Below are 26146 nucleotides of genomic sequence, written 5' to 3' on the forward strand. Positions count from 1 at the left end.
CAACTAAACCATTTCCTAACTCGAGGTTTCTTGATTACTTTCTTAAGAATCTTTCTTTCTAAAGTGACAGGTCTCTAATTTATACAATGGCATCTCTTAAAAGAATGGCATCTTATCTTCTCCCCCCCCCCTTGGATGTTTGTTGGGAACCACACTTCGAAATGCACGCCCTACGCAATTCCATTTCTATTTTCTTTTTAGCGGAAAGCAGTTACGCGGCCATTTTTTTCTTTTTCTTTTTTGCACGAGTAGAACTTGGAGAAGAATGGAGGTTATCCTCACAGGTGGAAAAATGCCGCTGCACTGAAGTCAAGCAGAGACTTCCTTGGCTTAAAAAAAATAGGCTGTGTAAGTCCTGAGTGGTTTAGGAGGGGCAGTCACTTTACCATAATTGGATTTTTTGTGTTGTCTTTGTAAGAAATGACCAGTTCTTCTGGGGTGACCTTCTTGGAAGATACCTTCACCCCAGCCAAGTCTTACGTGGACCCAGAAGGTAAGAAACGCCTGCTACGGCCAACTTTAGCTTCCTGTAAGAACCTGTAAGGGACGCGGCTCCTGTAAGGGATGCGGTGGCTCAGTGGGTTAGGACGCTGAGCTTGTCAATCAGAAGGTCGGCAGTTTGGCGGGTCAAATCCCGAGTGCCGCGTAGCAGAGTGAGCGCCTGTTACCCGTCCCAGCTTCTGCCAACCTAGCAGTTCGAAAGTACGTAAAAATGCAAGTAGAAAAATAGGGACCCCTACGGTAGGAAGGTAACAGCGTTCTGTGGCGCCTTTGGCGTCTAGTCATGCTGGCCACATGACCACGGAGACGTCCTCGGACAAGCGCTGGCTCTTTGGCTTTGAAACGGAGATGAGCACCAGCCCCTAGAGTCGGAAACGACTAGCACGCATGTGCAGGGGAACCTTTACCTTTAAGAACCATATCTGGTAGCAAAATATCTCCATTCTCCTTTCCTCCTGCTTTATGCTCTAGGGTGTGTTGATGTGAGCTGAGATGGCTAGAGGGAGCTTCAGAATTAGTGGTAGACCCGAAAGAGGGTGCTAAGAAGTGATGAGATTGTTCTTCGGTTCAACTGCTAGGATGCTTTGAGAAGGGATGGAAAAAAGAGGGTCCCTCCATCACAACGTTTCCCACAAAGGAAAGCAAAGCGATGTGTAGATTAGGAGCTGTTTAGCATGTGAGCTGTTGAGTCTCTTTGTGCAGGGTCTGTGTTGTGCTTGCTTGCTTTCCACATCTTGAGGTGAACCCTTTTCAAAGCTGCCTGCTCTTGAGAGGAACCTCTTGAGAACATCTGAGTTAGAGATGTCTTAGCAAGCACTGAGGGGATGAATAGCAGGCCAGATGCCGTGATGGTCATAAGCACGAGGACCAGTTGTAAGTCACTTTTTTTTCAGTGCCACTGTAACTTCAAATAGTCATTAAACGAATGATATGTAAGTCAAAAACTACCTCTATTCAGGTATAGCTACCAGATTGGGATTGCAAATGTCCACTAGGGGGCAGCAGGGACATTTATTTATTTATTATTTATTTATTTATTTATTTATTTTTATCCCATTTATATCCCGCCCTTCTCCGAAGACTCAGGGCGGCTTACAAGCTTAGCAGTAGCCTTCATTCTATGTATATGCCTGCTTATTAGGGCTTTCGCCCCCCCCCCCCGCAGCATTATTACAAAGTCAGCTTATTGCCCCCAACAATCTAAAAGGCTGCCCTCTAGTGGTTGGTAGGAATTGTGCAGGCCAGACGGGACTGTCGTCATTAAACTAAAGACATCTATATTTAGCCTTGTTCTAACCTTATCTCTCCCATGTTTTCAGCTCATGAGTGATGGAGAAGATGAAAAGGAGAAACATGGCTGAAACTCAGCCAGGTGTTCAAATTGCAGGCAAATATGCTTTATTTAGAAGCAATTTCACAAGGAGTCGTCTCAGAACATGCTCGGAGCGATCCAAGGGCAGACGTAATTGAGCACCTTGGCATCCTGGTTTGACACACTCAAACCTAATTAGACGATGCTTTGAAACTTTAACCTGCTTTCTTCTCCTGCATGGAGCTGTTTCCCAAATCTTCTGGGATGGGCAGGTGGGTGGGTGGTTAAGATAACGGCAATCAGGGTACCTGCATCGTGGGGAAAAATGATCCTCTTCGAAGACCATCTACATCCTCACCACTCTACCTTTAAATCAAATGCTAGATCAACGGAAACCTTTTTAAAACGGATAAGATTTCAGCCATTGTAAGGGAGAATCCTAAAGCATCTCAAATGAGAAACGTGCACGGTGGTAAGATGGCTGATCTGGAGAGTAGAGTAGAGTAGAGTAGAGTAGAGTAGAGTAGAGTAGAGTAGAGTAGAGTAGAATAGAATAGAACAGAAAATAGAATAGAGAACAGAATATGGAATAGAATAGAATTAATCCTCGACTTTCGACCACAATTTATCCCAAACTTCCATTGCTAAGTCATTACCGTGAAAAACCTATAAATCACTTGCTTCGGTGCTGTCGTAACCTCGAACAGCCACTAAGCAAACGGTAGTAAGTCAGACTGTAGCCGGATTCACTTAACGACCGCATGATCCACTGAACAACTGCAGTGATTCCTTTAACCCTGGCCCCAAGAAAATGCTGGTAAAATCCGCCGTGAGCCACTACACAACTGCTCTGTTGAGCAACCAAAATTCTGATTCCCAACGGCGACGATAAACCAAGGATTAAACCGGATCCGGTTTTTCCATCCCTCTCCCAGTCCACTCAGCCCAGCTTTGTGGGTTCAGGAGTTGCGCCGGATCCAATTTCCTTTCCACAGCCTGGGAAGAGAGGTAGGTGTCCCTGTCTTTGCCCGCTCCCAGGAGAGTTTCTGCCGCACAATTCCATTTTCCCACCCACGCGCTCTGGGACTGGCTGCTGACCCTCGGCTGGGGCTCATGGATTACGTGCTGTCTCATTCAGAGGCTTCAGAACAGGACCGCTGGCAGCGAGTCTCTGGGAAGGAGGGGGGGAAAAAAAGCTGTCAGGCTCTGATCACTGGGTGATCAAAAAAAAAGGATGCCGAGGCAGAGATTGGCAGGGACGGTACCGCAGCGGTGCCCAAGTACTTAAGCCCCTTTCTTCTTCCCTCCTACCAATTGTATCTTGCGGCACACACACCTGTTCTAAGCTTGCCAGGCGCGCCAGACAGCTCTTGAACCCGCCTCCCGAGGTTTCCATTCCTTCTGATCTAAGAGGCGACTTGAAAGGAGGACAGGAGTTGCAAAGGCGTTTTGATGTCCAAAATGAGAGGCAGGTGCCCCTCCCTGGTGACCCCACAGAGATGGCTTTGTGGGGTTTCTCAACAAGGTAGGGGAGGGCGGGCACAGGAGCCAGACAGCTGGCAGCCCCTGCCAACTTCTCCATCTGCTCAGATTTCCAACTTCAAGGCTTCTTGAGGAGGTTCAGGAAATGTCGCGCTTGCTATCTAGGTTGTTGTAAAATCTCGACTCCCGCTTTGAGGTGGTCCACGTAACGGGGATTTAAGTCACACACAATTCTGGCTTGCTGAGGGGATGGGTGGGAGGGAGGAAGGAAGGAAGGAAGGAAGGAAGGAAGGAAGGAAGGAAGGAAGGAAGGAAGGAAAAGAGAAGCTAAAATCAGGGAAGGAAGGAGAGGGAGGGAGAGGGAGGGAGAAAGGAAGGAAAAAGCAAGAAAGGAAGAAAGAAAAAGGAGAGATGTGGGAATATGAGGGAAGAAGGGAGAGGAACGGATATACAATTTTCACTGCTCAATTGCCAGTACCATTTTCATTGCTCCAAAATTCTGTAGGGAAGCTCTTTCCAGAAGACAATTTCTTAAATTTGCTGGCACTTTTCGAGACACGAAGCCAGACCCATCATGATTTTCTTAAGAGGGATAGCATCAACATTTGATCACAGGATCCGGAGAGGATGCAAACGAAACCAACTAACTAGCATGGAGCAGATGTAGTACGGCCAAGAATTGTGGACCCCGTGAAGGGTCACTTGGGGAATCAGCAGAATTCAGGGGGAAGGTCTCTTTGGCCGGTCCTGCACACAAGATGCCAAAGTTGGCACCTCCGGAGCCCAATGTGTGCCAGGACGAACTCTTAATGGAATTACTGCAGTCAGAAAAAACCGCTTCGGGTGGCAAATGTAAGGAAGGCAACGCCAGGAGAGGACAGTTAAGGTCACTTCACCGGTGTGTCTCTTTCCTTGCCCCGTGCCAGCAGCGTATTTACAGAATAACAGGGTCAGAAGGGACCTTGGAGGTCATCTAGTCCAACCCCCCCGCTCAGGCAGGAAACCCCAAACCATTTCAGACAAAGGGTTGTCCAGTCTCTTCTTAAAAGCCTCCTTTTAACACATTCTTTCTCTGCATAAATGCCTGCTTTTTTTTTTCTTCAACGCCTCCAGAATCAGGGCTTTCCAACTCAGCGTGCTGGATTATTATTATTATTATTATTATTCCCACTTCAAATGTGCAGGTAGTCCTCAATTAGTTCGAAGTTGCAACAGCACTATAAAAATAGTGACCGGTCCTCCCTCTTATGACCGTTGCAGCATCCTCATGGCCACCTGATTCGAAATTCGGACGCTTGGCAACCGACTCGTATTTATGACGGTCGCAGCGTCCCGGGCTCCTGTGATTGCCATTTGTGACAATCTTTTTGACAAAGTGGGTGGGGGCTGTCGGATTTGTTTAATGGCCACCGAAAGGAAAGACAGCCTTTTATCTCCCCGTTTAGCACAAGGATTTTTATACAGACGTTCCTAGCCGGGAGCAGATGAGAGAGGTCCCCCCCCCAAAAAAATAAAAAATAAAAAGGAGGAACCCCAATTTGACAATAGCTTGTGTTTCTGGACGAGGGAAGGGAACAAGAGAGAGAAAAAGAGAGTTGTTTTGTTTTGTTTTTTAAACATGATTCTCAAGTTTTGCCCGAGACTTCCAGAGTCATTGAGGTCAAAGCTGAATCTGATTTCCGGGTCCGGGTCCCCATTGAAACGTTTCAAGGTAAGACGAGGATAAACGGGGCAGCTAATTGGTTGAGACGGAAAACCTGCGAAGCGTCCAGAGAAGATGGAGCCACAAGTCTCCTTCACTGATTATTATTATTATTTATTATTATAAGTCATAAAGTCTGACGTTAGTTGTGGAGTTCCCTGGAGCTCCATTTCTTGAATGTAGTAAATCAGCACATCCTGCCTTAACGTGTTACGTCTTTCCTTGAGAGTCTGGGTGGGTGAAGAACATGAGGGTTTATCCTCTCAACTCATCTGGGGAACCTGGTTTAATTCTTGTTTGGTCGTTCTCTCTTACCCCAACTAAAGGGAGAGAATTCGGTCTCAACCTTAGAATTATGTTGCGTTGGGAGGTCACGTCAAGAATTCTCTTTTAAGATAATGAGCGTTCACATGTTCAGCTCCCTTGTCTGGTGAACGCTTCAGTGACAAAGCTCTTCTTGTAAAGCCAGGTCGCCTCTTAACTTTGGCAAAAAAAGGCCGTCTCACCTTGGCCAGGCAATGTGGCGGGGAGGGGGATGGAGGTGCAAAGATGACACCCTACAGCGGCATGAGTCCCTTCGAGGGGATTCTTAGGTTATTGACCATCTTAGGGCTTCCTGTGTAGACCATCGAGAAGTCATCTTTGAATCTGTCACGGCAAAACATTGCATGGTTTAAAACTAGCAGTGTGGAGAGGACACCTCACCCTGTCTGCTGATACCAGCCTTTGCACCTGGATATGGTGATTGAGATGGTCCACCTACTCAAGCCAACTTGGCCCTATTTGTTGATGTAGAAACATTGTCCCATTGCAGTCTGAGTGTCCTCCTGTTTTAGCTCACTTTGCCATCTCAAAAAGACCCACAGGTCGTCGTGGGGCAGGGAGGGGGGGGAAAGTCCTTGTTTCAACATAGTCTTCCTCAAGTCGAGGCCAATAGGACCCTTTGCTTTGTAGAAGCTGCAAAGTTCAGGCTAATAGGGCCCTTCTTCAAACTGTGGGGAGAGAAAAAAGCACACGCATGGTCTTCTGGTTGCATGTTCCCTCAAAGGTGTCCCAGCTGTGTCTTCTCCTTCTGCTTTGCTTCTTCGTCTTTCCATAAGGTTCTCCACAAAGTTATGGGTGAAAGAAAACCCACCCAGCTGAACGCAAAGCTGGGTGTCTCTACCGCTCACTTTTAGAAGCTGTGGACACTTGCTTTTGTTTGTTGTCTCAACTAGGCTTTCATACCACCTGATGAATAAGACAATACTCATTCTCTCTCTCTTTCCACCCCCCCCTCCCTGCGGCCCGGCGTTGCAGACTGTGAATGTTACGGGCACTCCAACCGGTGCAGCTTCATCGATTTCCTGAATTTAGTGACCTGCATTAGTTGCAAGCATAACACGCGGGGGACAGCACTGTCAGTATTGTCGGCTTGGCTACTTCCGAAATAGCTCCGCGGAGCTGGACGATGAGAACGTTTGTGTAGGTGAGTAGGAACAGAAATGTTGGCCTCCGTTGTGCTCATCAATCGAGGACTTAGCTGTCTATCCAGGATAACTCTTCCTCCTCTCTGGTAATTGGCGGGGCTTTACACCCCAACACTTTAAGGGAGTTGTAGGATGGAGGTTACACATTATCCAGAAGTTAAGAAGAGGTCTATACATACAAGATCTCCAGAGATCCGCTCAGTCTCGTCTCCATAAGAATTAGGGAGGACTTCCTTGGGTTTGTTTTTTTTCCCCACCGCAGATCTGACTTTACTGGTCTGTTGTTTCTCCCAGATTGCAACTGCAACCGAATTGGCTCCTTGGCTAACCGTTGTAATGAGACCGGCTATTGCGAATGCAAAGGTGGGGGCGTGACGGGGCCGAAATGCGACGATTGTCTGCCCGGCTACTACTGGAGGCAAGGTTGCTTACGTAAGCATGATCCTTTTTTTCCGAATGAATGTGTTGCAGTTGATTTGCAGACCTGAATCCCAGCTGATTGAACCAGAGAGTTCCTCAAGTTTTGGTGGCTTTAAGAAATGTGGACTTCCCAGCCAGCAGGCTTGACGATGAGTGGAATTCTGGGACTTTCAAGTCCATGCACCTTAAAGAAAGCTGGCTGGAGAATTCCGGGACTTTCAAGTCCACGCACCTTAAAGCAAGCTGGCTGGGGAATTCTGGGAGTTGGAAGTCCACTCATCTCAAAGTCACCAATGTTTGAGTAACGCTGCCTTTGACCTCATCCAGACCCGCCTCTCATTCCTGACTCAACCTGCTCCGTTCTGCGAATCTAACTGCCCTTTTCAGAACCCCTCAATCCTTACTTGCAAAAGCTTTCCTGTCCATCCCTTGGAGTTTTAATTTGGGGGAGCAGCCCCCAACCTCCCCCCCAGCTTCTCTTAAATCCTAGCGCTTCCAATGCTCCCCCTTTCTCTCTGCAGCCAACGTCTGCGATGACGAGCTCCTGATTTGCCAAAACGGAGGCACGTGTTACGAGAACCAGCGCTGCCTCTGCCCGCCAGGAACCAAGGGCGTCCTGTGTGAACAAACTAAGTGTGAAGGGGAAGATACAGAGTGCGACTCCGTCTCTGGGACGTATCTCAGCCTTTCGGCCTTTGTGGCCAGCGCGGTTGGCCTACACATGCAGCAACTGTTGGACCTCTGAAGGACAAGGGGGGTGGGAAAGTGCTCCGTCAAAATTCCCACGGGAAGCCTCAAGCGGAAGCGAGAAAGGACGGGACAGCCTGAAAACGTTGTTGCGAGCTCAGAAGAAACATCACCCAGCTGAGCTGGTGTCTCTTGGACCTCGTTGGCCAAGAGTTGAAGGGTTCAAAAGAAGTTCCTGCTCCTCCCTGAGGTCTTTGGTTGGGCGTAGTTGAAGGAACATAGATACCTTTTGCGGTGTCCATCAAACCAGGAAAGGACGTCTTAACAGGACTTTGGGTGGGGGTGGGGAATGCAAATTGTTTGCAATTTTCCAGCTATCTTCTGGAGGGGAAAATTGTCCAGAGCTCTCCTTTGCACAGGGGTAGCTTCCAAAAAAAGGGGTGGGATGGGGGCGAATTGCCCTGTTATCTTGCATTTATGTTGCACTGCTCTTCCCTTCCAAATCTCTTCTTCTTTCCCACCCAGTTTTTTTTTTTAGGAAGATGTAGCTCGGCTAAACGGTACAAAATTGGAAAAGGCGGCACGTTATGGGACCTTTTTCCTCTTGCGCGGTTAGCCGGCTGCAGCTCAGGCCTCAAAAGATAACGTGGCCTCCAAAAAAAAAAAAAATCAAGTTGCTGAATTTATTAAGTTTTCTCTTTTTTTTTCTTTTCTTTTGGACTCGTTTTTTTTTACTCTTTTGGTTCAGAGTCTTCGGCTTTCGACACTGGTTTTGATTAGTCAAAAAAATAGATCACGTTCCTCCGGGCTTTGCCGAATAGATTACGGTTCAATTTGTTTCTTTTTTTTTCTTCCCTTTTGGGTAGAGAATTACATTTGTTGGAATTATAAATGTTCTAAAGAAGAGTGGGGAAGGGGAGATTAAAAAAAACCCAACCAAAACAATCAGGTGAACTACTACTACAGCCTTTAGAAAAAAAAACATTTTACCTGAAATATTATGGTGTTATAATCCATTACATAAAAGCAACTTATTAATTGCTGTTAGGTCTCGGATTATTATTATTATTTTCTTCCCAGCTCTGCAGATTTAACTCATTCCTTGGTGGGCGTGCCTCCAAAAAAAAAAGATTGGGATAAAGGGCGAAAAACGGCCACTTTGCATTTCCTGATGCAAAAGGTGGATTTTCTGAGACTTTGCACCGTGCTTTCCTTATTACGATGGTTAGCTGCTCCTGGTCCCTCCCAGCTCTATTCCATTCTAGAATTTAAAAAATCACCCTATTGGCACCATTCCTCTCTCGCTCTAACTCTGCAAAATGTTACTGCATCCAAGGCGTCAACGCTGAAGGGATAGCAGCAACTGCCTGTTGTGAATACGTCCAGTCCAAACGCCATAGGAATCAGGCTGGCCAGATTCCTGCAAAAAAATAAAGAAATAAAAATCATAGGGCTGGTTGGGAACCCAGGAAATTTGCTGGCTCTTGCAGGGGGGGGGGGGAACCTTCCTGGCCACATTTGCTAAGTTGAACCACTGCGGTCGTTCAGTTAATAATGGGGTGGTTAAACGAATATGGCTTTTCCACGGAGTTTGCTGCTTCAGGTCACAAAAGGGATCACACGGCACACATACACACAAACACACACACCCCGACGCTGCAACCATCATAATACGATCCGGTTGTCAAGCATCCAAAACTTGATCACGCGACCACGGGATGCCGCAAAGGCCGTGTGAAAAACGGTCCCTTTTTCCCCAGTACTGTTGTACCTTTGAATGGTCACTAAGTCGACTGTTGTAAAGTCAAGGGCTGCCTGTACTGCGCCTCGAAAACAAAACAGCCCCCCCGAAACAAACCCATCGTAGGGTTAACGCTCCTCCTTTCCCGAGGAGAAATCAGGAGGGTTGGCAAACAAAAGACCAATTTGTCCCTCTTTGTATCGAGTCCTACTTAAGCTTGGTTTAAAATTGAACTAGCTCGCTCTTTGGATTTACACCTTGCAAGACGTGAGCTGGCCAAGGTGGGCTTGGTGGAATGAACACGCAAAGCCCACCTCCTATAAATCGTGATTACCAAGTTTCTCAGATTAATAAGAGTGCCACCTGGTGGCTTTTCGTTGACCTGGTTGAGCGTCTTGTGGGCACGGAGACACAAAGCCGAGAGCCTCTGAAGGTCTGAAGCAAGGTTTAGCCAAGGTTTTGTGAGATTTTATTTATTTTATTTTAATTCCATTTATATCCCGCCCTTCTCCGAAGACTCAGGGCGGCTTACAAGCTTAGCAGTAGCCTTCATTCTATGTATATGCCTGCTTGTTAGGGCTTTCACACCCCCCCCCAAGCGGCATTATTACAAAGTCAGCTTATTGCCCCCAACAATCTGGGTCCTCATTTTACCTACCTCGGAAGGATGGAAGGCTGAGTCAACCTTGAGCCTGGTGGGACTCGAACCTGCACTAATTGCAGGCAGCTGGTGTTACTTAAGGAGGCATTAGCCCACTGCTCCACCAAGGCCCGTTGGTGATGACCAAACATGGAGAGGAGACAAGGGACAAATTCCATAAAGGTGGTGATGGGTCAGCAGGCTGGAATTCCATCCATTGGGGCAGCCTGAAGCAGACTTCCTACTGAAAACGTTGACAACTCTCGTGGTTGATGAGCAGGTAGGTCAAAAGCAACTTCCTTGAGAGCAAGCCTTGCTGATGTTAAGCAGATGGAAGACCCAATCTAGAAGCTGCTTTTATGAAGTTTCTCTAAGTTATCCACAACTTCCCACCATCTCTGTTTGGCTTCAGGTCTATTAAGGTATTTATAACTCCCCAGAAGTGGATTCTGATGGATGTGGTTGTCTTCCCGCTCTAGAAGCACACCAAAGCACACCAGACCTCCAAAGCAGATCTGCCGTAGTGTCTCAATCTACTCTGATGAAGCCAACCAAACTGATCGAGAGCATCTGATCCAATAGCTCCAAATCAACTGGATTCTGCATGCTTACCAAAGCTGTCCTTTCCTCATCGGGTTGAGCAGCCAGATCTGAGGGATTTCATTTTCTGAACCAAATCAGGGACCGAGATCTTACGCCCAATTGCAGCAAAGTTGCTGAAAGGATCCTGGGAAAAGGAGCTATGAGGTCCTTCCAATGGGAAATTCCATCCAGGATCTGGAAGATGCAGAAAGCAGGGAATCTATTTGCCCGGGATAAAACAGCTGCTCTTCTGGCAGATTTTGGAAGAGATCAGCAAGGAGTCCCTATCAATTTTTTCCCCTCAGGGTGTCAATTAAGCTAAGCCCCCAATGCATTGGGGGGGGGGGGGTGGAAACCCAAGTGACCCACATTCATATAGGATCCTCTCAACTTTAAGATGATCTATGGATGAGATTCTCAGTCATCCAGGTCATGGTTGTCCCAAAGATATTTTTTCAAGAGGCAACTGGACTTTGTTTTCTCCTTGAAGACGTTTCCCTTCTCATCCAAGAAGCTTCTTCAGCTCTGAATAATGGGAGAATGGAAGGATTTATATTCCTCGCGGTCATCTGGTCGTTAGTACTCTTTCTGAGAGTCGTTGAGGCTACTTGGGAGGTTTATCTGTGCCCTGGGGTCACCTGAATGTGTAAATGGGTGCGCAAACCTCCTTGCAACAGCTGAAAGGACCGCATTGTAAATAGGAGGGAGGTGGAGAACCAAACCACCAGGACAACGTTCAACAGTCCATCTGCGTTTGAAAGACAAAGGCCACTCTTTCGAAGACAGCAAAGTCCACATCCTGGACAGAGAGGACCGCGGGTTTGAAAGAGGGGTCAAAGAGGCCATCTAGGTCAAAATTGAGCCAGAGGGGGAGGGATCCGACACCATCTATCTCCAGTCTACAACAGTTCCAAAAAAGTTCCACACCCCTTTGCGCTATTCGGGTGACCCTGAGGGCACAGATCAACCTCCAATTGGCCTCCATGCCTCTCAGAGGGAACACTAATGACCAGATGACTGCAAGGAACATAAATCCTTCCGTTCTCCACCATCCAGTCAGAACTGAAGAAGCTTCTTGATCGAGAAGCAAAATGTCTTCAAGGAAAATCAAAGGAAGCCCACTTCCCTTTGGAAAAAAGCACTTTTGGGACTCCAGATCTATGAGGAGCTACTGCGTTTGCTGTGCAGAGGATGGGGATCTGGGCGTAATCTAGGTGCAATTAAACTATTAGGGTTTGTGGGTTTTTTTGTTCGGAAAAACTGGCCCACGAAAGCGAACTCACTTGCTTCTACGCAACAGGGCCCTGATCCAAAACCCTGGAAAATCTCACGTAAATTCACTCTCACTCCAATTCACAAGTCCTTGACTCAACTTTCGGAAGCACGAATCAGAAAGAGCCAAATGTATTTTTGAAAATACAACCTGAATTATTTATTATGGGGAAAAGATCTTTTAAAAAGGTCTATTTTAATGTATCTACATTTCAGTTATCCGTAACAGAAGGGTATATATATATACATATACATACATACATACATATATAAATACACATACACACATATATATACACGTATGTATGTATGTATGTATGTATGTATGTATGTATAGATATTTATATGAACACAAAGGACGTTTTATCAAGCCAAGTCCACTGAAAATGCCCAGGCTTGACTGGGCAGTGAGAATTTAAGCCCTTTTTTTCCCCCCTGTGCTTGGGACCCTCCTCCCCAAATGTTATGAGGGAAAGACGCCGGGGAAAAGTCGATTCCAAAGTGCAAATTGCCAAACTGCAAGTGTTTAATAAAAGATTAAATTTACCGCAGAGTAGTGGGCAGGCAGAGGGAGCAACACTCCTCCAGCCCAACCCAGTGGAGGAGATAACCCGTAAAACCGTTCTGCATCTTTGCAAAAAAAAAAACACAAAAACACAAAAACACAAAAACAACAGAGGCACTTGGATCAGAAAACGGGCGAGGGAGGCTAGCAGACAATCTCTGCGAAGGGAGACAGGCAGTTACTTGTTACTGGCGCAAATGTTCTTTTCAGCCGATATTGCTCCCGCCATTCTCCAGAAGGCACCCCGAATTAGGGCAGGGCAAAAATACCCCCAAACCCCTGTTGTGTTGCGTACCCCAAAGTATCGGCAATGAAATGAGCAGGATTTCAGGGCTGGGAAAAGGAGGTCTTGTTAAAGTAGGGGGTGGGGGTCCCACACGAATCAGGACAGTGACTGACAAGGTCCTTGACGAAGGGCCAGGCTCTTCGCTCGCCCGGCCACGGGATGCTTTAAATAGGACACTACACACATGGAAGCATTCTATGGGCACTCTCAGCTTCCCGGCCTCTTAAAAAATAAAGCTTTTTTTTCTGTACAAATGTACATGGCCCCTAAGGCTTACAGAGTTTGGAGTTTTGTTTTTTGCTTAATATATGGCTCTGTTTCAAGGCGTATCTGCCTCGTGTCAGTGTATTTATGCATACAGACCCAGGCACGCGAACACTCTCACTCTCTCTCTCTCTCTCTCTCTCGGCAAGAGGTGATGGGAAGACTTGAATACAAGATTCCTGGCAAGGAATTGAGGGGGACACACACTCTCTCTCTCAAGTCTAAAGAGGCAAGAGGTGATGGGAAGACTCGAATACAAGATTCCTGACAAGGAACTGTGGGGGTGGGGAGTGGGGAGGAGGGAGAGGAGTCTTGGAGTCAGAAAGTGGTGCGTCTCTTCTTGGGTTGTGTAGAATCGTCCTTCTCCTGGGACCCCTCCGTGATCCTCCGGGGATAGCCGCCGAGCTTTTGCCAGCTCTGCAATTGCTCGGCCAGGAGGGAAAGTCTCTGGTCGAGGGTTTCGGTGGCTCTGCTCGGCAGAGGGGTGCTAACGCGGCTCGACGTTTCCCCCAGGGCGTCCATGGAATTGCCGCGGCTCCGAGCGGTCAGAGGGCCAGGGTTTTTTTGCCCTGGCCAGGCCCACAAAGCAGAGGTTTCGCCCTCCGTGCTGTCGGTGGCCTTGAACGCTGGCTTTGCTTGTCTGAAGAGGCGGGGGTCTTGCGGCCTGTCCTGGACGGGCTTCACCTGCGCCACGGGGGGTGGCCGGTGCTTCTGCGTCTCTCGAGGGGACCGGTTGCCAGCTGGAGCGGGAAGAGGGAGCGGAGGGCGCTGGGTATCGGGGATGGGGAGGGCCTGTTGCTTGGTTCCGCTAAAGGCCGAGGGTTCTTGGGCGTCTCTTTCTGGAGTTGCCGCTCCGGAGCGGGGAAACGGTCTGGATTTGAGGATTTTCACGGCGCTGGCTCTGTACGTGTTCTTGGAGGTCTGGACGATGTTCCCTCTCCGTTGGGCATCCTGGATCATCTCGTTCCAGTCTTTGTTCTCCTGGGAAGGAAGAACCGAGGTCAAATCCTGGCTCTGTGGCCTCGCGTGGGGCGCTAGAGGCCGGAGAGACCCCCGCCTCCTTGCCTGTAATCATCCAACATTAAATATCCATCTTCGGTTTTATACCTCCCCCGTTAAAGCCCCATTTCCCCCTCTCCCACCTACCATGAGAGTCTTCAGTTTCCCGAGAATAAAAAGGCTGTATTTGGCTCGGGTGATAGTCACGTTCAGGCGTTGCAAGCTTCTCAAAAACCTGGAGAGGAGCAGTGAAAAGGGCACCACAAGGTGAGGATGTCTGAGATGGGGCAGAGTGAAGCTTCTCCCTCATGGCTTCCATTCCTGGATCCATCCACACCTTTTAAATCTACTCCTCCGATCCCGGAGACAGCGAGCTGTTTGTCAACGGGACGTCAAAGCCGAAAGCAGAATTAGAAAATAAGATCTGCAACACACACACACACACACACAGAGGACCCCAATTTGGGCCGAAGGGGTGGAGGAACGGGCCTCTTGGTTGGAAGCTCTTAGCCACCCGAGGGGATGAAACCAGCCCGCCGCTATTTCAAAAGCTGCTTTTAGAAGATACAACGATGCTGGCTTGGACAGTTGCGGCCGATTTATCGGTGCCGGCGGTTCCTCTCTTAATTTTGAACCCGGGTCGCCCTGGTTGGAGGTGGCAGTGTAGGGGGTGGGGGAGTGGAGCGAAGGAAGACTCTGGATTCGTTTGGCCAGCCGTGACCTTGAAACACCTCCCCGCATGACCCATCTGGAGACCGACACTCGTCTGATTCATGCACAAGCTCCCTTATTAATATTTCACGCCGGGCCTGAATATTTCATTCGTTGCAAAGGTGACTTGCGAAACGGGAACGTGCCGGGAAAGCAGGCGTAACCTTTCTTCCTCCTTCTTGGAGAAAAGCTATTAAAACCGAAGCTCGGAGGCAAGGACTGGTTTTCGAAAGACGGGGGTCTGGCCTGGCCTGAGGGGGTTTTTTTGTCTGTGTTTTTAAGCCCTGGATTCTAAGCCAGTGAGGATGATGGGTCCCAAGCTCATGGGACAGGCTGAACTAGAAGCTTCCTTGAAGAGGCTATATGATGAGCTTACGAGCAAGGCTGGTCTAGTGGTTAAAGCGTCAGGATAAAGGAGGAGCCCGATGCCAAGAGACAGTGAGTTCTAGTCCGGCCTTAAGCTAGGTGACTTTGGGCCTATCGCCAGAGTCTGGGAATTCTAGTCCCACCTTAGCCATGAAAGCTGGCTGGGTGACTTTGGGCCTATCGCCAGAGTCTGGGAATTCTAGTCCCACCTTAGCCATGAAAGCTGGCTGGGTGACTTTGGGCCTATTGCCAGAGTCAGGGAATTCTAGTCCCACCTTAGCCATGAAAGCCGGCTGGGCGACTTTGGCCCTATCGCCAGAGTCTGGGAATTCTAGTCCCACCTTAGCCATGAAAGCCGGCTGGGCGACTTTGGCCCTATTGCCAGAGTCAGGGAATTCTAGTCCCACCTTAGCCATGAAAGCCGGCTGGGCGACTTTGGCCCTATCTCCAGAGTCAGGGAATTCTAGTCCCACCTTAGCCATGAAAGCCGGCTGGGCGACTTTGGCCCTATCGCCAGAGTCTGGGAATTCTAGTCCCACCTTAGCCACGAAAGCCGGCTGGGCAACTTTGGGCCTATCGCCAGAGTCTGGGAATTCTAGTCCCACCTTACCCACGAAAGCTCGCTGGGTGACTTCCGGCCAATTACCAGGAGATGTGAGTTCTAGTCCCACCCCAGGCATGAAAGCCAGCTGGGTGACTTTGGGCCGGTCCCTCTTTCTCTCAGCCCCAACCCACCTCACAGGGCTGTTGTTGTGGGGAAGGTACACTGGATACGTTCGCCACCTTGCATGATTTATAAAACTAACAAAGAGGGGATATAAAATAAAGCAACTCCCAACCCTCTCTGGCTACGCCAGCTAGGGAATTCTGGGCGTTGAAGTCCGCCCATCTTAAAAGCGTCTTGGATGGAGAAACTTATGTCCCACCGTAAGTTTCATTTGCTACTCGTTGTTGCCATCTGGTGACCACGAAGCCTGGTGCTTTTGATTGCTACAGAAGAAGGCAAGAAGGGGCAGCCTTACGATGGGCGGCCTTCAACTCCCAGAATTCTCCAGCCAGCAGCTTTAAAGGTGCACCTTAAAGCATGCCGGCTGAGGAATTCTGGGGCTCGAAGCCCACATATGTCTTAAAATTGTCCGGTTTGAGAAACAGCCTTCTAGACGTACACAAAAAAAAGACAAGTTTTGCTCCATTCTATTCCAGAATTGGGGTTGGAGCACCACCCTGCCAAGCTGGCCAGGAATACAATAGAATAGAAGCTGGAAGGGACCTTTGAGGTCTTCTAGTCCAGCCCCCTGCTCAAGCAGGAGAACCTATACCGTCTCAGGAGTTGATCCTAACATGAGAAACACCCAGCCCTGAAGTAAAATGGCGCCAGTTCCTGGCACCAAGGGGCAGGGAGACCTACCCAATCGATCCTTGTGGGCTGTTTGCCCGCACACAGGTAACAATAATGCAGTCCTTCTCCCGGCCTTGGAATCCGTCCACGGTGTCAATTTCCCCAACACTATGAAGGAAAAAATAAAAAATAAAATAAAAGGACTGGAAGGAAGGAAGGTGAGTCAGGATGATTATTTTTAACCCACAGGTAAAGGTAAAGGTTCCCCCGCACATGTGTGCTAGTCGTTTCCGACTCTAGGGGCCGGTGCTCATCTCCATTTCAAAGCCGAAGAGCCGGTGCTTGTCCGAGGACGTCTCCATGGTCACGTGGCCAGCATGACTGGACGCCAAAGGCGCACGGACCGCTGTTCCCCTCCCACCGGAGTGGTCCCTATTTTTCTACTTGCATTTTTACCTGCTTTCGAACTGCTAGGTGGGCAGAATCTGGGACGAGTAACAGGCGCTCACTCTGTTACGCAGCACTCGGGATTCGACCCGCCAAACTGCCGGCCATCTGGTCGACAAGCTCAGCATCCTAACCCACTGAGCCACCACGTCCCTTTTTCACCCACAACCCACCTTCAAAACAAACAAACACCCTTTTGGGAAATGAAGGGCCGGGGGGGGGGGGCAAATTGCAGGAAAGATGAGTGATAATCTTAATTTAAGAGATTAAGAATTAAGAAGGGAAGAGACGAGGAAGCAGGAGGTGAACTGGGAAGGGAAAAAAAATATCTCAGTTCATGGAGCAATTAGACAGAGGGACGTCCACACCTTTGTTACTCACCTGTTTTCTCCGAATTCTTTATCCAGCTGTCTCTGTATCCTCCTCTTTTGCGCGTTGTAAGGGGTGATGATTCCAATTTGGCGCGAGCCGATATCCTTCTTTTTCCCCTTAATGACCTTCATCAGCTCCGTCAACAGCTTCACTTCTTGGGGGTTGCAATAGGAGCTGAACCAAGGCAAGCAGGAGCAAGGTGGCATAGGGGAGAAGAGGGAGAGAGAGAACAAGCCAGGGATAAACCAAGGTTGTAAATTGGCTCCATCCTTCCCATGAAAGCTAAGCCCTGCATTTGGGGACGCGTCGGGCAAGAAACGTTCCGTTTCCCCCTCCCAAGCCCTAAATCGGGGTTTCTCCACCTCGACAGTTTTCAGATGAGTGGACCTCAACTCCCAGAATTCCCAAGCCGGGATTACTTGTACGTGAATGCTGATTGAAAGGGAAGTTCCCAAAGACGGGACCGATCGTTTATTCCTTGCTGTTGCATCTGCAATTGCTAGCTTTGTTTGCGGCTACTCAGTGGAGGTGAGGCAACTTACTCATTCTCGCGTTCCTCGCGGCTGTCTAAGACGTCGAAAAGCAGATAGGGCTGGAAAGGCCAGGCCAGCGAGAAGCGGTCTTCTGCTATTTTCCTGTGGTGGGAGAATTGTCACGGGACAGAAAGACGCAAAGTAGAGTGAGAGAGTTGACACACCAGGCTCCTTTTCAAACAGAGACCCTGAATCAAGCTATTCTCCAAAGCACCTGAAGGCAGGACAAGAAGCGACGGATGGAAACTAACCAAGGAGAGAAGCAACCTGGAACTAAGGAGAAACTTCCTGACGGTTAGAACAACTAACCAGTGGAACAACCTGCCTCCAGAAGTGGTGAATGCTCCAACACTGAAAGTTTTTAAGAAGAGACTGGACAGCCATTTGCCTGAAATGGTATAGGGTTTCCTGCCTGAGCAGAGGGTTGGACTAGATGACCTCCAAGGTCCCTTCCAACATTATCATTATTATTATCATCATCATCATCATCCAGGAATGGCCAAATCCTTTAGCTCGCCTCACGCACAAAGCTTGGAGAAACTAGGCAGAAATGTTGCAACGCCGTGTACAAAACCCTGATTTAATCCCAGGAGGTGTCGGGAAAAAGCACAGACTAGTTCCACCATTAACTGACCGGGGAAAAACGGGGAAGAAATGGAAAACACCATCCAACTTTTCAAAACAGATCGAAATCATTCTGTTCCAACTCGTGAAGTCAATTTCCTGGTCTGGCCTTATATACATACATACATACATACATACATACATACATACATACATACATACATATATATATATATATATATAAAACCCAGGGGAAATGCCCAAGACAGAATCATATACACCGTTTGTGACGTCACACACACAAAAAAGACTGCACCTCGGGGCTGCCCAGACACCATTTAAAAATAGGCAAAAAATGGGCAGGGGGGGAAAAGTAAAGATCTGGAATAAAAAGGGACCCCAGACCCACATTTGACTTGTTTAGCAAGAGGCTTCAATTCCCTCACCTGTCAGTGGTCAGGAGCCCTTTGTAGATATATTTGGACGGAAAAAGGCAGATTTCTGGGTGCATCCGATATTGAACGGTGAGCTGAAGCACTGGAAATTTCCCGGACATGTTTTCTCGATCTTGTTCCTTGAGATGCTTGCAGAGACGGCCTATTAGAGACTGGTCGTATTTGTAATCCTGGGCTTTCTAACAACATGGGAAGGAAGACACTCAGAAAGGGCTGCCCCAGTCCTTGACTTACGACCGCAACTGATAAGACAAGACCAAGCACTGCAGTTGATAACTTAGTAACCTCGTTGTTCAACGAAGCTGGCTTTCCCCATTGACTTGGCAGAAGTCGCAAAAGGGGGGGGGGTCGCGTGACCCCGGGACACTGCGACTGTCATAAATATGAGCCGGTTGCCAAGGTCAGTTACGTCGCGCCCATTTCACAGGTGGGAAAAATAGAGGAGATAAAACAACTCAGTTGACAAGATACCACGATCGGCACAGAGCAAGGATTCTTGAGGTCGGCTTTCATCATCTTTTCCTCCCCCCCCCACAAAAGAGAGGAGCGGGTTCGAAACACCTTCACCCAAGGCCACTAAACTCCAGATGCCACAGCAGAGGGACTCAGAGACCGTGAGTAAATTAAGCTTAATTTACTTCCTCCTCAAAAACTTTCCCCAAAATGGCTGACGCATTTTGAAACGCTTCTACCCCCCCCCCATTTGCTCCACTACAAGGGAAGTAAGAGATTCCTGTAATTATCTCGTTAGCCAAATCTCCCTGAATTCCAGATCGTGAACTGCCCGGTGCGTTTCGCATTTCATTCATTTGATTAGAAAGTTGGCAGGGAAGCAGTTCAACCACCACAGTAATAACTGAGATGGTGACAAAGAACTAAGCAATTAATTTAATCCTGCAATTAACTTGAAAGCAGCCACAAAGACGGCCTGTAGACCTTTAGCAGCTGATTAATAACAATAACAATAATAATAATAATTCCACTAGGCGTAATGAAGAGACGAAAAGTGGAGCTGGCCACTTTAGGAAATAAGACGGGGGGGGGGGTTTAGAGGCCCAACACATCTGGAGGTGGCTTTGCCTGAACAGCCTGCAGGAAAGCAGCTGCTGGCCAGGAAGGCAAGATCGACTTTCCCCGCACATCTGGAGACATCTTAAAGACGCAACTACATACCAGGGACTTTATGGTTGGAGGCAGCTGTTTGGGGTCGCCAACCAGGACCAGCTTCTTACAGCCGTGGATCAGAGGGATGAGGGTCTCAATTTCACACGTCTGTCCTGCCTTTTGGTAGGGAAGCACCAGAGTGGGGAAAAATAAATCAGAAACCACGAGGAGGAGAGGAATGAGCCCAAACAGAAAACACAGGGGTTTTTTTTTTCATGTACGGCTCGGCTCGCCGCTCAGCGGCTGTTCCAAAGTTGTAATCAACTCATAAAAGGCGCAGGTAATCCTCGACTTACAACACTTTGTTTAGGAACAATCACAAATTATGACCATAATGGGCAAGCTCTATTACAGTTGTAAGCCAAGGACTATCTGTCCTGGAAAGAGCGGCAGAATTCCTTCTCGATTCGTCACTCCTTCCGAAGTTTGATTCAGCTCTTATTTTTCAGGATTTGAGTTTTTCCCTGTTTTTTTTTTAAAATTAGAGTCTATAATTTGCTTTTTTTTTCACTTGCCCCCAGTTTTTTTTTTTTGTTTGAGTAGATTCTTTTGAGCTATTCCAAATTCTTTCTAAGGGAAAATCAGGGGAATAATAACCTTCCACCGCTGATCGCAGCCCTCTTTAAAAACGATCCACCCCACTCTTGGCAGAAAAAGGGGATCGGGAATTGGGCAGGCTGGGTCTGAAACCGGTAAAAAGCAACTTTGCAAATTAAAAAGGGTGTCATAATTCCTGCTACGAGAGAAGCATGTAATGGTCTGAATGAGAATTTATTCCCAGCACATGGCAGGAGTAATGTACTGTTAAATTGTTCTTGTACTGCCAGGGGGCAGGAAATGGGTCGTGCTTTGCTAAACGGCGGCGGGATGACGGGATGGTGTTGTAGGGGGGGGGGGGAAAGAGGGGAAACACAGCCGTGGCAGGCTGTGATGGACAACCCTGGAGGAATGAATTACATTTGTAACACGGGTAATTAATCCAAGAACCCAAACTGGCTCGTTGGAGAATATTAATGATTTTTTTTCCCTCTCATACGATATGAACAGTGGTGCAAGCAGTTCTCTACTCACGACCGCATTTCTGTTGCTAAGCGAGGCAGTTGTTAAAAGTGAGTTTCGCCCCCATTTTACGACCTTCCTCGCCACGGTTGTTAAGGCAAGCGGCCGACTTTTCCCACGTGTAAGGGGACAACCCCGCAGCCGCCTTACCTCGTCCACAATCACACAGCTGACGGGGTCCCCGCCCAGCCTGCGGAAAGCGGATTTCAGGAGCACCCCCCCGCTCGTGCTCAAGGTGCAGCAAATGATATGGGACTCCAAAATGATGCCGGCTTTCATTTCCTGAGACCGCCCGCGAGTCTGGAAACCAAGAGAGGCAGGAGAATTCAAAATTGGTTCAAAATTCGGGTGGGTGGGTGACGGATCGGTCTAGATTCCTCTCCATCCGGCCTTACCAAAAAGACAGAGCTGGCCCGGCCCAGCTGAGTCAGACAAATCGAGCACCGGGGGATGATAGAAAAATAAAAAATAAAAATCAGCACCGGTAAAAATTTAGCCCGCTTCCCCGATTCTTACAAAAAGAATTTGGATTGTCTGTTGGAAAGGCCGAGTGAAGGGTGTCAAGAACTCCACAGGAGCCACTTTCTACCTCTTTGAGTTGAGAAGCCAAGCGCTGCCTTTCCTTGGAGAGCTGGCAAATTTCGTCCTCCAGCTGCTGTTTCTGAAACAGAACAGAGACCACCCCTGTTTTTCGAAACCAAGAACAATGGTTTGTGCAAGCCGTGTTGAAAACTAGAGACAGGAGCTGGCACATCGGCCACCTCCCTTTTAATGCCTTGGCCTGAGAAACTGAGGCATCAGCTTCCTCTAACCAACCCAAGTCTCGCACAGCTTAGTCTTATGAAGATTAAACCACAGCTTCACGACTCAACTAGGCAACATTCGTCGTCAGCCAGCACCGATGAGCGTCTGCAAGAAAACCACCAAGCTTGGAGAATAACAAGGACCCCACAAAACCCCCTTCTCTTCCTCCTCCTCTCCACACACCTCACCCTCTTCTAGCACTGATGATGTTACCTAGTTGGGTCATGAAATGTCTGCAAGAAAACCACCCAGCTCAGACGGTACCAAGGATGCCACAATCCTTCTCCTCCACTCCACGAGCCCTGCTACCTTCTAACGTTACCTAGTTGGGTCATGAAATGTCTGCAAGAAAACCACCCTGCTCAGAGAGTACTAAAGGACGATAACTTCCTCCTCTGCTCCACAATCCCTACTTCCTTCTAGCACTGATGATGCTTACCTAGTCAGATCATGAAACGTCTGTAAGAAAACCACCAAGTTCAAAGAGCACCAAAGACCCCACAGATTTTGGCTTTCTGGGGCAAAGATGAAGAAATGAGGAGGGCGATCTGAAATTCCTGAAGCTCTTCCCAAAAGAGCTTTAGCTAAGAGCCTTGGTGGAGCAGTGGGCTAATGCCTCCTTCAGTAACACCAGCTGCCTGCAATTAGTGCAGGCTCGAGTCCCACCAGGCTCAAGGTTGACTCAGCCTTCGAGGTAGGTAAAATGAGGACCCAGATTGTTGGGGGCAATTAAGCTGACTTTGTAATAATGCCGCTTGGGGTGTGTGTGAAAGCCCTAACAAGCAGGCATATGCATAGAATGAAGGCTACTGCTAAGCTTGTAAGCCGCCCTGAGTCTTCAGAGAAGGGCAGGATATAAATGGAATTAAAATAAAATTTAAAAAAGACTACGTTCACCAGACATGTTTACGTGCCCACATCTCTTCCCCCGCCTAATTCTAACCACCACCTCAAGTAGAACAGAAGAGAACTGGAAGGGACCGTGGAGGTCTTCTCGTCCAGAGGTCCCTAAACCTTTGGGCACCAGGGACCGGTTACATGGAGAGAGGTTTTTCTGCGGACCGGAGGGGGGGGGCGTGTTTTTGGGTACTGCCTGCATCCTGCGGATGGGACTTGTTTGTGCAGACCGGTTGCTGGCATGCTGCAGCCCGGGGTTGGGAACCCCTGTTCTAGTCCTAACCCCATTTCAGTGGTTTAATTGTTGTTGTTTTTCCTCTCCCAAGAGATTGTGGATGGAATCAGAAGCACCCACTCATCTACTAGAGCCTTGGTGGAGCAGTGGGCTAATGCCTCCTTAAGTAACACCAGCTGCCTGCAATTAGTGCAGGTTCGAGTCCCACCAGGCTCAAGGTTGACTCAGCCTTCCATCCTTCCGAGGTAGGTAAAATGAGGACCCAGATTGTTGGGGGCAATTAAGCTGACTTTGTAATAATGCCGCTTGGGGTGTGTGTGTGAAAGCCCTAACAAGCAGGCATATACATAGAATGAAGGCTACTGCTAAGCTTGTAAGCTGCCCTGAGTCTTCGGAGAAGGGCGGGATATAAATGTAATATAAATAAATAAATAAATAAATAAATAAATAAATAAATACATACATACATACATACATACATACATACATACTACCAGTAACTCCACAAGTAACCCCTTCCATTTGGGATCTGGTGGTTACCTTCTCCCCCTTCTCGCTTCGGTCCATGGCCCGCAGACGAGAAAGCGCATCCAACTGCCGATCTAAATCTTCCTTCCTTTTATGGAGGTCTTGATCTTTGCCGAGCATGGCTTTATCTACAGAGTCAGAGAGAAGAAGGACACCCCGTTTTCCAAACCAGATTGAAGATCTGGTTCGCTCAGTCCAGAATCTATCTCTCTATCTATCTACACCGTCATAAACACGAGCCAGGTGGCCGAGCGTCTGAATTTTGATCACCTGACCACAGGGAGGCTGTAAGCATGAAAAACGGTCCTAAGCCCCCCCCCTTTTTTTTAATGTGGTTCTAACTTTGAACAGTTACTAAATGAACTGCTGTAAGTCGAGGTTTAGTTGTATTCAGGGTTACACACAGAGCTGGTTTCCAATTCATCAATATCTTTATTCTTACATTTATCACTTCCTGGTTCACTCTCCTTCGAATCTCCTGTTAAGAGTAAGAGATTTTTCCCCTCTTCTTTAATATTTTTACTTACCTCTGTTCTTTCTCTTCCCTCTGGAATATTCTGACCTAGATTTAAGGATCTTTGCGGGACATTTTTTTCCCCCGGGATCTCTTGGCTGACTAGGATACTCTAACAAGCATCTCTCTACTTTTCTGACACTAGCTTAAGATCAAAGTGGCTCTGTGGCTTTTCTGTTATCCGTTATTCCTCAGCCAGGAGGAAAAAAATAATAAAAAACAAAATAAACAGGGCTGCCTAAAAAAACATTGAAGACACCCGGCACCATCCAATTCCTAGCCCGAGAACGGGGCTTGAAGGGGGGGGGGGGGGAGAAAGGCGACGCAATTTCACACTCACTAATTTTGCGATCGATCTGATCGTCCAAGCTGAATTTCCGGACTTCACTGTTGATCGACTTCTGTTGCCCTAGACGGACCAAGTTGATGTCACCACAGTTCCCTAGATGTCACAAAAAGGCGGAATTGGTGCTGTTTCTCAAGGCAGAGTTAGCAAACAGCAAATCTAGGCATGTGTGTTTTTTTTGTTGTTGTTGTTCAACAATATCAAGTTTTATAAATAACTAAATAGCAATAGCACTTAAGACTTATATGCTGCTTTCCGGTGCTTTACAGCGTGGCTGGGAGTTGAAGTCCACAAGTCATCCAAGGGCCAAGTTTGAAGACCCCTGTCTTAAACCTTGGGCAATCTGTCTTCCTGTCTCCAGTGACTGCTTCCTCCAAATGACAACGGCCGCAGATAAATTAAAATTAAAACGGGGGAAAAGGAAGGCTCTGAGACCCAATCGTACCTAAGGCGTTTTTCTCCCGGAATTTCTTGAATTCCAAAATTATTTTTTTCATGAGGTTGTCAATGGCGGCGTTGGAAGGCGCGCAAACCAAGACGCGGTTCGTCTTGATCTTGGCGTTCAGCCTCTGGACGGAGTTCTCCTTTCCTGATCGCTGGAGATTAAAAAAGGACACAAGACGGTCGGGAGGAAGGCAACAGCAACCGACTCATTGACAAGGAACCTATGGATGTATCCACACAGGGGATCCTCGACTTACGACGACAAGTGGCTAAGTGAGAATTTTGTTAAGGGAGTTTCGCCTTGTTTTATGACTTTTCCTGCTTCCTGCAGTTGCTAAAGACAATTGTTAAGCAAAAATGGCTCAGAAGGCTAAATTCCCCATCTGTCAAGCACGGAGAAATCAGGAGATTCAGGCAGTATAAAGACTTATTGCAAGCTTGAGGTCTCTACAAGAATCTGAGCTACTAACGGCCAAGGGAAATGAGTGGGAATGACGAAAGCATTCAAGCTGGGCTGGACTTAAATCTCATTTGTACCCACAGGGACTCATGACTGATGATGCGTTTGACCCATCCCTTGGGCTCAGCCTGGTCATCTCCTACACCACCCTCAACTCAACTCATAAGGACCATCAGAACCTGCAACGGGATCCCCATGGCCTACCTCATCAAGGATGCGGTGCAGAAGCCCAACGATCACCTTCGATTTCCCAGTCCCAGGTGGTCCATGGATTAAGCAGATCTTGGGTGAAGATGGATGCTGGGTTATCATGGCGTAGGCACTTTCAATAGCTCGCCTCTGCCCTTCATTGAAGTCCCTCATGTAAGGAAGCTGGAGGAACAGAATTGCACCAGGTCATCAGAAGACACTCTCCATGTCCATGACCTACTGGAGATGCCTTCTCCTCCAACACCTCCAGGTCTGAATCTCTCCTTTCTCCAAATGGCAGAAGTCCAGTTGGGCAAAAGTGTGTCTTGTTTCATACCAGACACAGATTATGAGAAGAGAAAGCAAAGGCTTGACGTTTGATACCATAATATAAAAAAGATGCTGAGACTCTAGAAAGAGTACAGAGAAGAGCAACAAAGATGATTAGGGGACTGGAGGCTAAAACATATAAGGAATGGTTGCTGGAACTGGGTATGTTTAATTCAGGGGTAGGCAACCTTGGCTCTTTTATGACTTGTGGACTTCAACTCCCAGAATTCCTGAGCCAGCACAGCTGGCTCAGGAATTCTGGGAGTTGGAAGTCCACAAGTCATAAAAGAGCCAAGGTTGCCTACCCCTGGTCTAGTTTAATGAAGAGAAGGATGACGAGGGGACAGGATAACAGTCTTCCAATATCTCAGGGGCTGCCCCAAAGAAGAGGGAGTCAAGCTATTCTCCAAAGCACCTGAAGGCAGGACAAGAAGCAACGGATGGACACTAATCAAGGAGAGAAGCAA

General features: G+C 48.0%; 2 protein-coding genes across 3 annotated transcripts in view; one reads left to right on the plus strand and one right to left on the minus strand.

The window, feature by feature from the left end:
• Nucleotides 1-8373, plus strand: part of NTNG2 (netrin G2) — a 226933-nt gene extending 218560 nt beyond the window's left edge. Inside the window, 4 exon segments of the mRNA XM_083375133.1 lie at nt 6297-6385; nt 6387-6465; nt 6761-6898; nt 7408-8373. Coding sequence (XP_083231259.1) covers nt 6297-6385; nt 6387-6465; nt 6761-6898; nt 7408-7631 — 530 coding nt within the window. The 3' untranslated portion in view covers nt 7632-8373.
• Nucleotides 8374-8523: 150 nt separating this feature from the next.
• SETX (senataxin) overlaps nt 8524-26146 on the minus strand; it is a 34959-nt gene continuing 17336 nt past the window's right edge. Inside the window, exons 13-25 of one of the 2 annotated variants that reach the window (XM_083375007.1) lie at nt 25365-25532; nt 24702-24852; nt 24251-24352; nt 23409-23524; nt 21522-21593; nt 21083-21232; nt 19883-19990; nt 18701-18888; nt 17700-17792; nt 17167-17331; nt 16408-16506; nt 14070-14157; nt 11942-13904 (exon numbers count right to left, since the gene is read on the minus strand). In XM_083375007.1, the coding sequence (XP_083231133.1) occupies nt 13242-13904; nt 14070-14157; nt 16408-16506; nt 17167-17331; nt 17700-17792; nt 18701-18888; nt 19883-19990; nt 21083-21232; nt 21522-21593; nt 23409-23524; nt 24251-24352; nt 24702-24852; nt 25365-25532 (2163 nt within the window). In that variant the 3' untranslated portion in view covers nt 11942-13241. Of the gene's footprint in view, nt 8994-11941; nt 13905-14069; nt 14158-16407; nt 16507-17166; nt 17332-17699; nt 17793-18700; nt 18889-19882; nt 19991-21082; nt 21233-21521; nt 21594-23408; nt 23525-24250; nt 24353-24701; nt 24853-25364; nt 25533-26146 lie in introns of those variants that run through there. The other variant, XM_083375008.1, reaches the window with a different exon arrangement.

The sequence above is a fragment of the Vipera ursinii genome (genome assembly GCF_947247035.1).
Source record: "Vipera ursinii genome assembly, chromosome: 16".
Taxonomy (NCBI): Eukaryota; Metazoa; Chordata; class Lepidosauria; order Squamata; family Viperidae; genus Vipera; species Vipera ursinii.